A 17,407-nucleotide genomic window follows, 5' to 3' on the forward strand; every position below is an offset into this window, starting at 1 on the left:
TTGCATTTATTTGAGATAAGTATTGATTAGAATAACTATTTTAATAAGGATTTTTAATATAATCTGTTAAACATTATTCCATCAGTTTTTATCTTCATATTACATTTAATTTTAATAGTGTTCAAATATAAAGACACTATTTATTTTATATACTATTTATTATTTAATTTACAATTTTCAATATTTTATTTTAGCATAATCACGTTATATTAATAAAGATGATTATTTCTAGAATCTACATATGTAGGTATTAATTTTATATTTGCATAATTTAATTCAAATTATCAATAAATGAATTCAAATTCAATCTGTTTTATTCTAGATTATATTTATTGATATTCAGCATCGGTTTTTAATTCTATACAGTATAAAATTCTTTTATTATATTAGATTTAATTTATTTAGTTTGTTATATATTTATAATAATTTAATACATTCTTTAGAAAGTCTTTGTTATAAATTCTTCTTCTCAATTCCTGTCAGCTAAATTTCATTAGAAACATTAAAATATTTCAACAATCATTATTTTTTCTTCTTTCGAAGTTTTCAATTAATATTTATATCTTTTTTGAATGAGCCAAAATTGTTATTATTAAATAATGAATTAAAACAAATTTTTTAAATTAAAATTTTTAATTATTTTAATGACTTCATATTCCAAATAATGATATTATCTTTATAATGATGGCGAATAAAATAAAGTTTTTTCTTTCAAACTTCTTGCCTTTCAATACGATTTTTTACGTGGAATTACATAATAAACGATTGAATTATAAATAAATATTAAAAAATATGACTATTGATATTTATTCAACTTATAAGATAACGATTTTTTAACTTTTTCAATTATTTTAAGTTATTATATTCTAAATTATTTATTAATTATTTTTATTTTACACAAATACTAATTATTCTGTTGTAAATATAACCTGTTAATGTTTTCATAATTCTTATATTACTTTTTATATTTAGTTATTATAAGAGGATAAAATTTAGATGTCTTACTAGTGATTGTAGCTACTTTAATAGCATAATAATCCGTTATTATATTTACCTTTTATATCTATATAATGTTTTTATAATTTAATATTTTTATAAAATAATTATATGCATCTATTTTTTAAATTTTTAATATTGAATAAAAATTAAGTAAAAATAATAAAATTTCTAAATAAATAGCAAGAAAATGATAAAAATGAACTAATTGTACGACACTATTTATTATTAAAAAATTTATCTCAATCATAAGAAAATAATACATACGTTATCGGTTAATTGACTGAATTAAATTTTTTCCATATTATTTAACAAGATTTAGAATGCCAAAGTATTTATTTTAAAAGCACTTTGATTTTATCTTAACTTTAATTATTTTAAAATACTTATTTATCTTTTTTTGCATTAATTGTAGATAATGTTTGTTTTTTTATCACGTTAGGAGTAGAAATTTATATCCAATATATCTTTTTTATTGAATAATTTTTATTGAATTGTTTTCAAAATATTTTAATATAATTATATATTTAACTTTTATTAATTTTATACTTATTAATTTTATACTTATTATGTTCGAATAAAAATATACCGTGATATTTTTTATATTCTTTATAACTAAGACTAAATATATTTCGTCTAGTTTTTACTTATTTCGTCATTGCATGTATATATTTAAATTTCGTTCTTTAATGACCAACTTCATTTAATTAATCAACTTACTGGGAAATAATATCATATATAAGGGATGTTGCGTGGATCTGAAATATTAAATTAATTACATATTTATATCATTTCGGTTATATTATTTAATAATTAATAATTAATAATTTTAATTAATTAATTAAAATAAAATATGTTTAAAAAAATCACATTGAAATAATTTAATTTAAAATATTGAAATTAACAATACATATTTATTATATCTTTATTATTTAAGTAATTTTTAATCCAGTTAATGTTTTAATCTTCCAGAAGGGGCCAAGTGATGTTGGTTGCAATTGGTTGATAAGCAGTTCAGCGCCAGATCATGTTAAAGTATATAATAAAAATTAAACTAATTTGTAAATTTTTATTCACAAAAATATTCCAAGAATAGTTTCCTAAAAATTTTTTATTTGCAACCATATAATATATTTTTTACCAGATTAGATTATAGATTAAAATAAGAAATATTTTATACAAATATTTAATATATAATGATTTAAGTACTATGAATTATAATTATTGTTAAATAAATTAAAAAAATTTTTTATATTCTTATAAAAATTGAACATATTAAAACAATTAATCCTAAATAAATTTTGAATTTAATACTAAATAGAATTAATACTAAACAAAGTAACGAAATCAATAAGTACTAAAATTTATATTAAACCAATTTTTTTTAATTTTTCCAATTTCTTATATATTAAATAATTACGTAGAGTGCAATTTAAGAATTAATATTTTCCAATATTACATATTGTTACATAATATGCCTACAAAGTACATAAAAATATGGATACTATAATTTACAACATATCCCAATGCTTCTATTTTCGTACATTAATATGAATGTATATATATACATATATACATATACATATTAATGTATTGTATAACAATAATTTATAGTAAAACTACATCATTTATTTGTTATTGAATAACTTTATATTAAAAAATAGTATTCTATTTTAAGTACTCGTATATAAATATATGAAAAATTTTTAATTATATATTCAGCAGAAATATAGAATATTATAGAATTCAATTATTAGATAATGATAATTAATAAATGATTCTTCATCCATACACAATACAAATGTGACTACTTTTTAAAGAATAAAATATTAATTTTGCACTACATATTAAAAATTAATTTGGACAATTCTATAATCAGACATACTACACCAATTATCAAGTATATAATATTTAATAAAGCTTTTAAAATATCATCGGTATCAATCAAAGGTAAAAAATAAAAACAAAATATATGAAAGCAGAATACAATTTAGAGATTGAAATTATGAATATCAATACTAAATATCAAGACTAAATATAATAAATTTTAAATATGAGAAACAATAAACATTCAACGTGAATAATCAGATATGATTTTATAAATCAATATAAAATAGGAATTTTTATATAGGGTATAAAGATTAAAATAAATGTTTGCAAACTAAAAATATCAAATGAATAAATCAAATTACTCATTATTAACTTTCAATAAGCATAGTATAAAAATTATTTACTGTTAATAACAAACAAGGGCTGCTCTAAAAAAATTTTATATTCTAAAGTAATTGTAAAAAATTCATTACATAATAAATATTAAACTAATAATAAAATATATTTAAAATGTAAACATTTTAATTGGTCTATTTATATATGAAGTACAAAAACAATTTAATTTACAATTATGTAAAGGTATTATAATTATATATTCGGTTCTATCAATTTATTTAGTATTTGATCCGATTTTAAATTATTTTGTAATTAAAGTATTAAATTATTAAATTCTATACTATTAGAATACATAAATTAAATCTAAGCAATTAGGTTATTTCACTGTATTTTAATGAAAATATATAATGATATAAAGTACATCAAAGTTTTCAATATCCGACAAGCATAATAATTTTAATAATAATAATTTAATTTAAATCTTTCATAATAAATAATTATAAAATAATTTAGTGTTAGTTGCATTTATTTTATAAAAAAAATTAAAAATAATATAAATACATACACAGACATATTTATAATATATAATATTATTTAAATTTTGTACAGATTATGAAATATATGAATTCAAAATTGAAATTAAAAATTTAATAAAATAATAACAAAATTGTAGTGGAACGTTGTGAAATATTAAATACAAAATCTATTTAATAGAATAATATACAGTTAATGCATTGAATATATTCAATATAAAATAGTCAAAATAAAATTCAACATCCAAGCTAAAATTTAAGTAAAAATATGATTCAGCTATAATTATAATAAAAATATATAAAAATGAATGTATAAAAAAGAATAATTATTAAAATAAAAATATTTTTGAAGATACAAAAAAATGTCAATAATCAACTGAAGGATATATAATAAAAATTTTAAAAATCTTTTTATAATTTTAGAAATCAACACAAAGATTATTAATAATAATTTTATTTAAAAAGATATTTATAATTTTATCTAATTTAATGGAATCTTCTAATTACTAAACATTTCGAGATATAAACAGACATCAAGATTCATTTTTTTTAAATCTTTCAAATTTTGAACGTAATAATTAGTAATTATCTCATCTATATAACTTATTAAATTAGAAAATATATAAGAAAATATATGAGAAAAAATATATACGACTATTCTGATTAATCTGAACAGAAATCGGTAGTATAATACGTGATGTCAAACATTCATCAAATAAACGACCACAATACAAACATTTAATTACTAATATGTATTTTAAAATAACGTTTTATATTAATTTTTTAAAAGATCTACATTAGTTCACTAATTTTAATAACTTCATTTTTAAACATAATTTTTTTCATTAAATAACTCAATTTAAATTTACGGTATTTATTACCAACGAATGAGTAATATATCAAAAGATGCAAGCTTACTCAATTTCAGATAAGCGAGCTACGGTGGCAACTTAGAAGAAATAGGAAAAATATCTAGTAAATCTAATCATTCCATCAAATAAATATACAGGTACTATTGGCATTTCCCCGAGGTGAAAGACAAGCGGAGGTAATCGGATTGGCATGCGAGAGACTCGGGTGGTACGTGACGGAAGTGCGGGATACTGAGGAAGCACTTGATCAATTTCAAGCTCGCTGTCACGAAATTGTAATTATCGATCGAAGGGGAAGGTATTGCCAGCAGGCTGACGAGATATGCAGGTTTTCATTTTGTTCTCTGAACATTTAAGCATCTTTTTGTTAATCGTTTAAAAGGCTTTACATTCTCTTTATACTTGAATTTTAGGATTTTAGGTCCATATGTAGTAGTTACCCAGCCCTCTTTCTTAAATATATCACCCAGCAGCGAAAAATCCTTATAATACATATGGCTAATCTCACGTCTTGACACTTATCATTAGTTTCTTATTTTATTTTCTTCCCAAACAATTTATACCCGCATATCTGAAAATGTTTTAAAATAAAAAACTGCACTAATGAAATAATAAAAGTATTTTGTAAATCGAAGTACGTAAATATTATGAAACGACTCTTATAAATAATGGCTTCAAAAACAATATTATTGGCTTACAAATTTATCAGAATTTTTAAATTAAATCTATTTAAAATTTCAATTTTAAGTAAGTTAGTTTAAATATTTTATTGTTCATCGAGCTTTATATATTTTTCTACTTAATTTTATTAAAAAAAAATATATTATTACTTTCAATAATTTGCAAAATAAATATATTAATAATAAAACTCCATTATGAATGATTCTTATTTTTACATAACTACATTTCTATATTTTTATCTAATTATCTTCAAATGTACCTAACTTATTATGAATATTACATAATGTCCTTACATTCACTTATAGAAAGTTAATAATTTACATGAATTTTAGGGCTCTAAATAATATACACCATCAGGCATCAATTATAATAGCCATTGTAAAAAAATCGTAAGTAGTTCATTGAAATGTTTTTGTTTATTATGAATTTTTTTTTCAATTTTTGACTAGTGAATGATATATTTGCAGATTTTTTACAGTATCTGATCAAGATAAAATTTCCACCTTGCAAGTACTTGATAATGGATACAATAGGGTAAAATTAATGTTTTTAACATACTTAAAAGATAACTTTACAATAAATTATATTCAACATTATGCAATAATTATGGAATATTATATTTATATTTTATATTTTATAAATATCGACACATTAATTCAAATGAAAATTTAAATTACTTTTATTAATATTACTCATAAATGGAATTATTTTTAATGAAATGTGACTATACATATCTTTCTTTCTATTCATTTTTACTTGCAATTTAAATGAAATCAAATATTTATTTGATTTTAATTTTATAATGTTGAATTAGATTTTTAATCTTAATTTTTTAATTATTTAATAAGAGCAATTCGCAATTCTATATCATTATAAAATATATTATTGGACTACTAGTGATGTACTTAACTATGTAATGTCTAATGTCTCTTTTAACGAGTATTATTTCCGAATTAATTTTTTAACAATAACATTTATGTTAGTTGTAAATTGATATCAATTTCGATAAAGTATGCTACAAACTCGCATTGATAAAGATTTTAAATAATTACTTTATACTAGTAAGGCTATTGAGACAATATATAATAGGTTTTTCTTTCCTCCAATGAAGCAAAAAATTGAGCAATCGGAGGGCTAAAAGAAAGTTCCGTGTAACATTGATATATTTACTTGTATTGAAAATTATTTCACTGTTCTTAAGGCACTTATTGAGTGTTCGAGTACAGAAATCGTAATGAACGAGCTTATTGGGATTTACGCTAATGAAGTACAACCGAAGCTTCAACTGGCAGTTGCTCATTCGTTATACTTGGCCGTTCATAGGTGCCGCGATATGGTTCATGTGACTAACGATCGACATTTTATTCAGGTAAGACTTTTATTTTTCATCATAGATACAAAGAAAGAGTTTGTTATTCTCAAAATCGCTATGATATCGATCGATTTTTTTATTTTTCAATAAAATAAATATTTATTCAAATGTGGTAATCTATCTTTGAAATAATGTATAATACAACTCAAAAAAGAATTTATACGTCAACGGGGAAAGAAGCAAGAAAATATTTTAAAATCATATTTCATTTTTTATAGTGTTATTTGAAAATTATATTTAAAATTTTCTATATTTCAATAATTTCCTTAAATTTGTTACAATCTTTAAATTATGTATAAAATATTAAATTATATATATAATATTAAATTCTAATTTAGTTTATATAATAATTAGATAAAAATTTACAAAAATTTACATCATATATATAAATACCCGACATTTTATGTTATTTATAGGAATTTTTAAACATAATCTGAAATTTACCATAATAAACTCAAAAATGACAATAAAGTAAAAAATATACTTGTGCAATTTAATACATTTATAAAAATGTTTAAGATATTTAAAAGATTATATTTTTTCAAATTGTATATACTTATGTATTCGGTAATTTCAATACTTTAATAATAATTTAAATGAGTATAATTTATTAGATTATTCATCTGTTATTTATTTGTATATTTGAATTTTTTCTAGTATTAATTATCACGTAAAAACTTTAAATACTGATAAGATAAACTTATCTCTCGTAAAATAAGAAATAGTTAAGTATTATTATATTTTCAATTAATTTGTTATTATTGTCAAATGACATTAAAAAAAAAATCAAATTTATGATTAAATTATCATTAAATCAAAATTTATGTAAAATTATTGATAATATAAAATTTATATAAGTATATTCGAAATAGATTCATTGAAATAATCAATAGATTTAATTATAAATAATCAAGACTAAAAAAATATGTTATATAAATGACAAATTATTTAAACTTTATGTTATCAAAGTGAATGACAAAAATTTAATAAGAAGTAGCAAGAAGAAGGATAAATCATTCAAAGAATATGAAAATTATCATTGAATTAAATTTTTAAACAAATTATTGCAAGAACTATTATTATTTAAATTAGATATATCATATATATCAAATTATTATATTATATATATATTGTTTATATATATATATATATTGTTTATAAATTATTTTTATATTTTATAATAATATAATAATATATTTTTATAATCAATTATCGGTTATATTTTACTGTTATTTCGCACTCCTCCTTAATGGTCAATTATGATTAAATCAATCAAATATAATGTTGTATATAAACTTGTTCCTAATTAATTTTCAATTAATAGTATAATGCAATAAAAGTTTTAATAAAATTCACAATAGTTTTTTTATATTTTTAAATTACTCTTTTATCTTCTTTCTATTACATAATGTTAAAAATTTGTATTTATCCAGATTATGTATTTTATTTTTAAACTGTAACTCAATAATATGACATTTTTAAATTTATGACTTAAATATCCTTATAAATATATTATTATAAATTTATTATTAATTGATATCATTTTATCGTTATTTTTATAAATATATCTTATAATTTAAGACCATTAATTTTTACAGAACTAATTGATATTTATATTGAAATATTAATTTTTATATGGATCACAATATATATGGATACATGGAATAAATTGTAAGAAAAATGTATTTATATACCATTAATAATTAAAAAAAAAAATTTGTTTATTTAATAATCTTTCTAACCTTTCAATCATTATACAGATTGAGTAAAAATATTAATTATAATAACATTGCAAATTTGTTTACATATAAACGATTTATATTAAAATATAAATAATATTTATAATTAGAAATCTTTATATTATCAGATTTATTCAAATTACATATAAAGTTTAAACCATTTCAAATAGATAACAATGATGAACTGAATATTTATGTAGGGTTGGATTTTTAAATCTTAAAATTCATTTGAATTAATTCATAAATGTTAGAAATTACTTAGATATCTATAATTTATTAAATAATCTTAAAATATTTTAATTATAGAAGAAAGTTTAAATATTAAATAAAAAAGCAGTATACATTTTTCAAATTTTGTAACAAAAGTGAAACATATTATTTTTTCACGCATATTCTACGCACATAAAACTATATAAATAATATCAAAATGTTATTCATTAATAGAAAAATTAAAATATCAGTTTTAGAATGATGATTAATAATTATAATTATATGTTAAAAAGTACGATACATGAAAATTTGTAAATAGTATTTTATTTGTAAATTAGTGTTTCGTTAAATTATTCATATTACTTTTGTATTTATTTTTACAGTTTGCAAATGAAGTAAGTGAGAAATTATTGGGCTACAAATTGGAGGAACTACTAAACAAAAATCTTTCTGAGATTGTTATATGTGAAAATTTTACGCTAATGAATCAGCAGTTACAAAAGGGTCGAGAATTCCATGGTAATATGAATTGTAAAAGAAAATCTGATGAAACAATAATGATCAGTTCCAGAATAATTCCATTTTGTGCATATGGAAGGTAATTTATTATTTTTAAATATAAATATATAGCTAAATTTTATTTTAAAAATTATAAGAATTTTATTGCCTCTTTTAAATGAATCCCTATTGGTTTGCATCTGTAAAGGTGTTAATATAATTTGATTAATTCATAGGAATTCGTTTTATAAAATTCATTAATTATATACAATTTGAACCTTTTATTAAAAATTTTTTGCAACAACCACTTCGTTTATGAAAAAATAATTATATTTAAAATTTCACTTTGCAATGCAATCACAGTTAATTGATGTACAATTTTTTTCATTTTTATATTGTAGGAGGCCTACTCATTATATTTATATTTATGATACTACTTATTTATTGGAAAACGTAGAAGTGACATCAACATCATCATCACATTTGCATCCTAGAGGAAGTTCACATTCGCTACGTTCTTTTGATATTGGCTCCGTAGGTAGTGATTGTAAGTGAATTATCTTTCTTAATACTTGTATTATCGATTATTTAGATAAAAAGAAAATATGCTACTTATATTGTTTTTTATTTATATTTGTTTTTTAAAATAGCAATTTTAATTTTCATCCTCAATTTAAGCTTTAATATTAAAGTTGGTATTTACGTTGAAATTTAAATCGTTGAAAATTAAATTCTTGACTAACAATCAAATGAACTTTCTTTTCAATCCAAACAAATTTTAAAAAATGTATCAAATATAATCATTTAATATAAAATACGTTATTATAACGAAATATTTTTTACAGTACAAAGGAGAAGTAGTGTAGCAAAATTGCACAATTTACCTCTTGAAGCTCCAATCACAAAAGTTATATCGTTATTGACGACTGCAATGACAGATGCTGTCAGTCCAGATGTGGTAGCACAAATTGACAAAGTTTGTAAAAATACTTCTATAATGCATGAAGCTCAAAGAAAAAGATTTTAAATTTAATATAAGCGAATGATTTATATTGCCTACATTTATGCGGTTATGGTTAAAAATTTATATTTACAAGTTTTACAGTTGCTAAAATAAAGTAATAATTGCACTTTAAGTATTAGAATATTGACAAAGCATCTTATAAATATAGAATAGACACTTTTAATCATACTCAATTTCATTTATCACAATATAATCTTATTGTAGTAACCTTTAAGTTAATTATAATATTCTATCGGTTTTATTATAATTAAAAAATCGCGCTCCTAAGTGCCTAACATTTGAAATTAATAAAATATCTAATAAAAAATATAATTGAATATAATTCACCTAGTTAATACAGTGTCACTTTTTGAATTTAAAGCAATAAATTGAATATATAAGTACTCAAAAGGCTTTTCTAATATTTTAAAGAAAACTTTCATCATTATATCAATTCATGTGCAAAAATTTTTACTTTTAGCAAAACTTGCATATATTTTTAAAGTAAATAAATTTAATAAGCATTATTTTCAAGAGAAAATAGGATTTTATAAAATAATTTTTAATTTAATTTTAACAAATATAAATATTTTTAATTAATTTTAGTAACCAGTATTGTTAAATCGTATTTATTATAATAGTGATTATTGTAATGATAAAGCTTCAAGAGCATTAGTCACAATTTTTCATTTGCTTATTTCGAAACATTTTAAGATTCGTTAAAAGTAGTGTTATAGAAAAATTAAAATAAATTTTAATGTCGTCTATTGTTAAATTAAGAATATGGATTTTGTAGGTTCGCAATGCGATGATCAAAAGGTAAAATAATCTTTTGATATTTATTAAGCTCTGTATGCTAACTCTGCAATTCTTTATCAATATTTCATAAATAATGTTGATCATCATTTAGATAAAGTTTGTTTTATAGGTAAAATTTGAATAATTCAACTAAGTATTTGAAATTAGCTAAAATCGTTTAACATTACCTTCTACCTTTGCGACAAAAGTGCAAGTTCAATATTTCGACTCACAGACGAATTTTCGTGCTGGATGGCGTCTGCTCGAAATTCGAAATTGCACTTTTTGGAATGCCATGATTACACAAGGATAAGTTAAGCAGGCGCGTGCGCCTCCACTTAATACGAGTAGCTTTCCTAGCTCCTCTTTTCAAGCGAGACGAGACTGTCTACAATGTCTCGCTCTAGGCCATCGAAATATTGAAGACAACAGAACTCTACGAACCCTACGTCAGGGAAGCTGATGAGATTTTCAATGACCCAGTCACTTCTGATCTCATCGGTGCTCTTATATCGGTGAGTAAAAGCGGTCTTTCCTTCATCTCTTTGTTTTTAAACCTTAAGTACGGTAAAAAAAATATTCACATTTTTATTAGCAAATTAAATATAATAATAGCAACAATATTATTTAGTATTAAAGATAAAGTATTTTACGAATTATTTTACAATATTATCTCAATTTTTTTAGATGTGTAAAATCCTTTTTTTTTATCTTCATTGCTATTAAATTGACTACAACAAAACAATTAATTGCGTAAAAATATTCAGTCGTATTTCATATAATTATATCTGTACTCTCGTATTTAATTTTTATTATAAGCATCTTTATTCTTTATTAGATCCGAGCTTCATTTTAAATATATTTCAAAGAGTGTAGGAGATAAAGTAATTTGTAGAAATCTAACAATTTAAATAGGCCTCTTTTACAGGAAAAAAACTATGTACTCTTTCTTTTATCTTTTTTGAACACTTTTATCTATTCAATGTATTCGTTCAAAAATTATTAATATCTGTCTTACTAAAAAATATATTATCAAATATTTTATATCTATGTGAATAATATCAAAGATAATTAATTAATTGAATTTCAATATCTACTACGTAGATAATTTAATCGAGAATTAAATTTTTACATAATAAAATGCTTATACTCGATAGAACCTAATTAAATATTACTTTGAATAAGCTCAGCATATTCTAAATTGCGTATTTGCAATGTGTTTGAAAAAATTCTTAAATGTTAATAAATTTCTTATAAAGCTCGGCACTTACGTTATTTCTACAAAAAAATTCTATATAAGGAAATACTTAAATTAATTTGTTTTAAATTAACAAACAAAAAATAAACAGTGTTCTCTGAAAATATTATTCATTAACAAAATACTTTTTTCTTCGCTTTTTTTCATTTTTATGTAAAAATTACATTGTCAAAATTTGCGAAGCAATGATATTTTGTCGCATTAGATTTGAATTTACAATCGCAATATAAGCTTTCGCTGTAATCCTGAAATTTAACGGTTAAGGCACCGCAATACTCGCGGGACTCGCGGAGGTCATCGAACGACTCATCTGGGCGCGTGTCCCAGGTTCAGAGAATATTACACCAGCAACCATTGAAGACAATGTCTAAGAGTCCTAGGGCACCGCGCGACATCGAGATACTCCTCGACGGCTGCTTCAATTGGGAATTTGACATTTTTCGACTTGAACTATTATCGGGTAGAAGGTAAATCTAATCCAACGATATTCTACAATTCTTGTCATTTTCTCTTTTTCACATTTTAGTGATCCTAAAATTGCACTTGAGCCTTAAAAATATAATATCTAATCAAATTACAACGATGAAAAAATACATAAGAAATCAATTTATTGTACACGGATATCGTTCTTTGGAGTTTAAAAGACGTAGTATGCTGAAATTTAAATATATTATACCTTTAGAATTAAATTTTAAATATAATAAATTTGACTATCTACATTATTTAGAATGGACGATTCTATTATCATCAATAATCGACCATTATATTTTTCGTTTATTTAATTTCTACGGAAATCAATTCCTCTACATTTGATTAAAATCTATGAAATAAGTATATTAAGAAAAATATAATATTCCCTGCTTTAACCAGTGAAATATCTTGGACAGGCCTCTCTACTATCTGGGGATGAACCTAATGAATCGCTACAGTGTTCCGGCCCGTCTCAATTGTGACGAGCGCACGCTGCAAAATTGGCTAACTGTCATAGAGGTCAACTATAATGTAGCTAACAGTTATCACAATTCAACCCACGCTGCGGATGTGCTTCAAGCGACTGCCCGTTTCATGGAATCTGACAGACTTAAAGTTCTCCTCGATCCCCTCGACGAGGTTGCAGCACTCGTCGCCGCGGCAGCACACGACATCGACCATCCCGGCAAGTCCAGGTAGCCGCCCTCGCATTTATACCTAGATTTTGACATCGAGATATAAATGCAATCGAGAATTGAAAATGTTAACTCTTTATAACTTTTGAAATTAAAACTTCTAGCCTTGATATATATACAATGTCACGCAACGGGTGACGAAAAATATTTTGATTTCCATAATTTAAGGTCATATTAAGAAGATATTTAAATGAAAATAAGTTACTAAATTATTTTTATTAACAAATATTTTTAAAAACTTTACTAATGTTTCAATTAAATCAATTAAGATGGTTCAAATTCACGTTTTTTTTACAAAAAATATACCTAAATGTAAAGTATGGAAGTAACTTTAGTTAGAACGATATAAATATATGTAGGTTTATTTAGCGTTTTAAAATTGCTTTAACTGGATTTTTTGAATATTTAATTATAATAAAAATATACAATATATAAAAACAACCAATAAATTATTATATTGATAGTAAAATGTGACCTCCATTTTATATTTAAGACATGGAATTATTGCTCTATGTTCAGTCTTTAATATAATCAGCATTAGCAAATGCATTTAATTAATTTTCCTAATTAATATTAATAATGATATTAATATCGATTTATTTTAAAACTATTTAAATATTAATCTGACTACGTATGAATGAAAACAATTAATTTAAATTTTAAGCAACAACATTAAATTAAATATTAGAATATAGAATTGAAATTGAAGTAATTGAACAAACTGAATTCATTCACATTCCTATTAATTTATTTTAAACTCTCGATCATTTTTAAATTTCTATTTTTAGATATTAATAATTTTAAAATATAATAATCAATAATTTGAATTTCAGTAGATATAATTTTTTCAAATAATTTAATGATAAAAACTTGTAAGACTTGTAGGTATATTAAAATAAAATAAAATTGTAATCATGATAAATGTTAGAGAAATTTTATTAATCCATAATTTATCCACTAACATGTAGAATTACTTTATCGAATTCTGATAATAATGAGGATATATTTCTAGATAAGTTTTTGTAGTATATTTAATTTAAAACAATACAAGCCATATTTGCAATATTAAATTTACGATAAATTTAACTTAATATTACTTTTAAAAAATTTCTTAAAAAGATTTCATTATCCTTACAGTATAATTTATGAATTTAAACAATTTATTTTTATAAATTAATATGTTAAAGATTAAGAACAAAAAAAATCTGGTGCTGTAACAACTTTATTTTTAAACTTCATTCTCAAAATTCATTAATATATAATATTTATATTTTCAAAAGAGTAATTTTTATTACTTCATTATAAATTTTGTAGACAATAATAGGCATAAGTAAATTAAATTATCTATAAAAATTAGTATTAAGCGCATAATAAACAAAGATTTTAAAAAGTTTAAAGTATCTTTTGGAAAATCAATAAAAGGATTTCAATATTGTACGACTTTATTTAGGAAAATATAATTAAGAACACATTAACAAAATTTTTAATTGTAATTAATTTTTTTTAATAGTAATTAAAAAAATCCTTTTACTAAGTACATATTAAACAATACACTGCTTTATAATAATATTCATAATAATAGAATTTATTCATATTGTGATCATATATTTTGTCTTAGTCAATTTCTATGCAATGCTGGAAATAAACTGGCCATTTTGTACAATGATTTGTCCGTACTTGAATCTCATCATGCTGCATTAACGTTCCGATTGACGCTTTCTGATGAGGATGTCAATATATTTAAGGTGAATTGTTATTATTTATAACGCCCACTCGTCATTGAAACGTAAAACGAATAAGGAATTCTTACCGATTACACATGTTCATAATACTGGTATTATATACTAATCTGAATTGTCTACTTTAGAATTTAGATGCAGAAACTTACAAAATCGTAAGGTATAATGTTATTGACATGATCTTAGCTACAGAAATGACCAAACATTTTGAGCATTTGGCGAAGTTCGTCAATGTTTGTAGTATACGTACCGAAGAATCACAATCCGAGGTGAGAATGAAAGTAAATACTTTTTACGATATATTTATTATTTAATATAGCTATTTTACTACATATGAAAACACCACCATTATAATATCGGTATAATGAATATCGATGGGAAACTTATCCGAGTTTTTGCATCAGCCTTTTTCAGATCCAGTGGACTCATCGGTACTCCTACTTCCAGAAAACGTATCTCTCGTTAAAAGGATGATGATTAAGTGTGCCGATGTTTCAAACCCGACGCGACCCTTAACATTTTGTATAGAATGGACAAAGCGCATTGCAGAGGAGTACTTTAGACAAGTATTTATAAATTAGAATATATGTATTCCAACAAATCTATATAACATATAATCTTCGACAAGCACATTGTTTTTTCTTTTATTTCGAAATACATTTTTATTCAACAGTATTTATTTATTATATAACAATATTTATTAAAATTAAAATAAAAATCATTAATTGATTACTCGTAAATTATAAAACGACTTTAATATAAAAGTTGATGTTTTAAAATTGAGGTGGCGATAAGCTACTAAAACAGTGCTGATTCATTAAATTTTTCCTAAAGCTTTCTTAGTTTATCTTTAAAATGATAATATATCATTACCAAATAATTAAATAAAAATTATTATTTTTATAGACTGACGAAGAAAAAAAGAAAAAACTGCCTGTTGTAATGCCCATGTTTGACCGATCTACCTGTTCTATTCCAAAATCGCAAATCGGCTTTATTGATTATATTATCAACGATATGATGGAAGCATGGAACGGTACGTACGTTTTTATAGGTATTCCAAAAAAATAATCGAATTGTTGCTTTATTGAACAAGTCTATTTTAGCATTCATCGATATACCGGAAATGATCACCTATATGAAACAGAACTACGAAAAATGGAAAGAATATAACGTACGTACAAAATTTTGTTATACAAAGATTTTCTAATTAATAACAATATAAGCAGCAACAGAAACAATAAAACAACAACAACAACAACAACAATAATAATAATAATAATAATAATAATAATAATAATAATAATAATAATAATAATAATAATAATAATAATAATAATAATAATAATAACAATAGCAATAATAACAGTAATGATAATGATGATAATGATGGTGCCGGCTTGGTAAATAAATTGTATGCTTTTCTGTAGGAACGTGGAATCTCGACCCTGCAGGATGTTGAAAGATTGCAGCAGTCTGCAGAATTGCAAATGCCTCAATCAACTTGAATGACAGATTAGCATGAAATAAAATTTATATCGTCGAATTTATATCACTTTCATTTTCATAATGTGTTCATAATAGTCTCTATGATCATTTAATATTAAATAATATTTCTATTTACATTCATTTAAACACAATGAGTGTGAAGATAAATAAATGACAAATACTACTAAAATTAAGAGGGATATTATTTTAAAAGATATTTCAGACGTAAAATAAATAAGTGTTAGATAATGTTAAAAATAATTATAGATTTTAGTATTGAAAATAATCTATGAAATAAGAATGTTTGAAAAATACTATAAGGAAATATAAATAAGAAAAATGTCAGAATAAATTAAAAAACATACCGTATTCGCCTGGTTATATTTATTCGGCCCGCCTGTATTTCACAAATGATATATGTTTAATAGAAAAATGCATGTCATTTGATTAGATTTTTCTTTATTATGATTTGGATTTCTTTTCCCATAAAACAATACTACAAAAAATGTTTTTCTTTCCGTTTAAGTATTACATTCATGTTTTATCTTTTCACATATATTATTTATACCAGTCTAACGAACTTTGTATTAAGAAACAGTAAATAAGACTCTTTAAATCATTCTTTTTCATTTATTAATCATCGCTCTATTATTTTTTACGATCTTTTGATAAAGATTCAATGACCGGTGTTATTTTTCAGATCTACAACGGTGTTATTTTTCATTTTATTTGTAATCGCGGTCGCACATTGATTTAGTTTCTTCAAGTTTATTATTATTTTGGTTTATTATTTATTTCGTTTATAATTCGTAGTTTTTTCATTCATGTTCAATTAAATAATCAACCATATATAATTTATTATCTACCACATGGATGTACATGAATTAA

At 22.2% G+C, this 17,407-nt stretch overlaps 1 protein-coding gene across 1 annotated transcript; it reads left to right on the forward strand.

Moving 5' to 3' along the window:
* The first annotated feature begins 218 nt into the window (after positions 1-218).
* Positions 219-16,675, forward strand: Pde8 (phosphodiesterase 8). The gene is made up of 18 exons (XM_011504901.1): positions 219-243; positions 1,949-2,031; positions 4,705-4,895; positions 5,581-5,637; positions 5,716-5,782; positions 6,450-6,617; positions 8,953-9,167; positions 9,469-9,614; positions 9,913-10,043; positions 11,276-11,383; positions 12,391-12,593; positions 13,014-13,292; positions 14,911-15,037; positions 15,160-15,300; positions 15,436-15,597; positions 15,938-16,067; positions 16,138-16,205; positions 16,462-16,675. Exons 1-18 carry the CDS (start codon positions 219-221, stop codon positions 16,537-16,539), a joined length of 2,379 nt encoding a protein of 792 aa, XP_011503203.1. The 3' UTR covers positions 16,540-16,675.
* The last annotated feature ends 732 nt before the right edge of the window (positions 16,676-17,407 follow it).

This window comes from Ceratosolen solmsi, unplaced genomic scaffold (assembly GCF_000503995.2).
Source record: "Ceratosolen solmsi marchali unplaced genomic scaffold, CerSol_1.0 scaffold10, whole genome shotgun sequence".
In the NCBI taxonomy this organism is placed as follows: domain Eukaryota; kingdom Metazoa; phylum Arthropoda; class Insecta; order Hymenoptera; family Agaonidae; genus Ceratosolen; species Ceratosolen solmsi.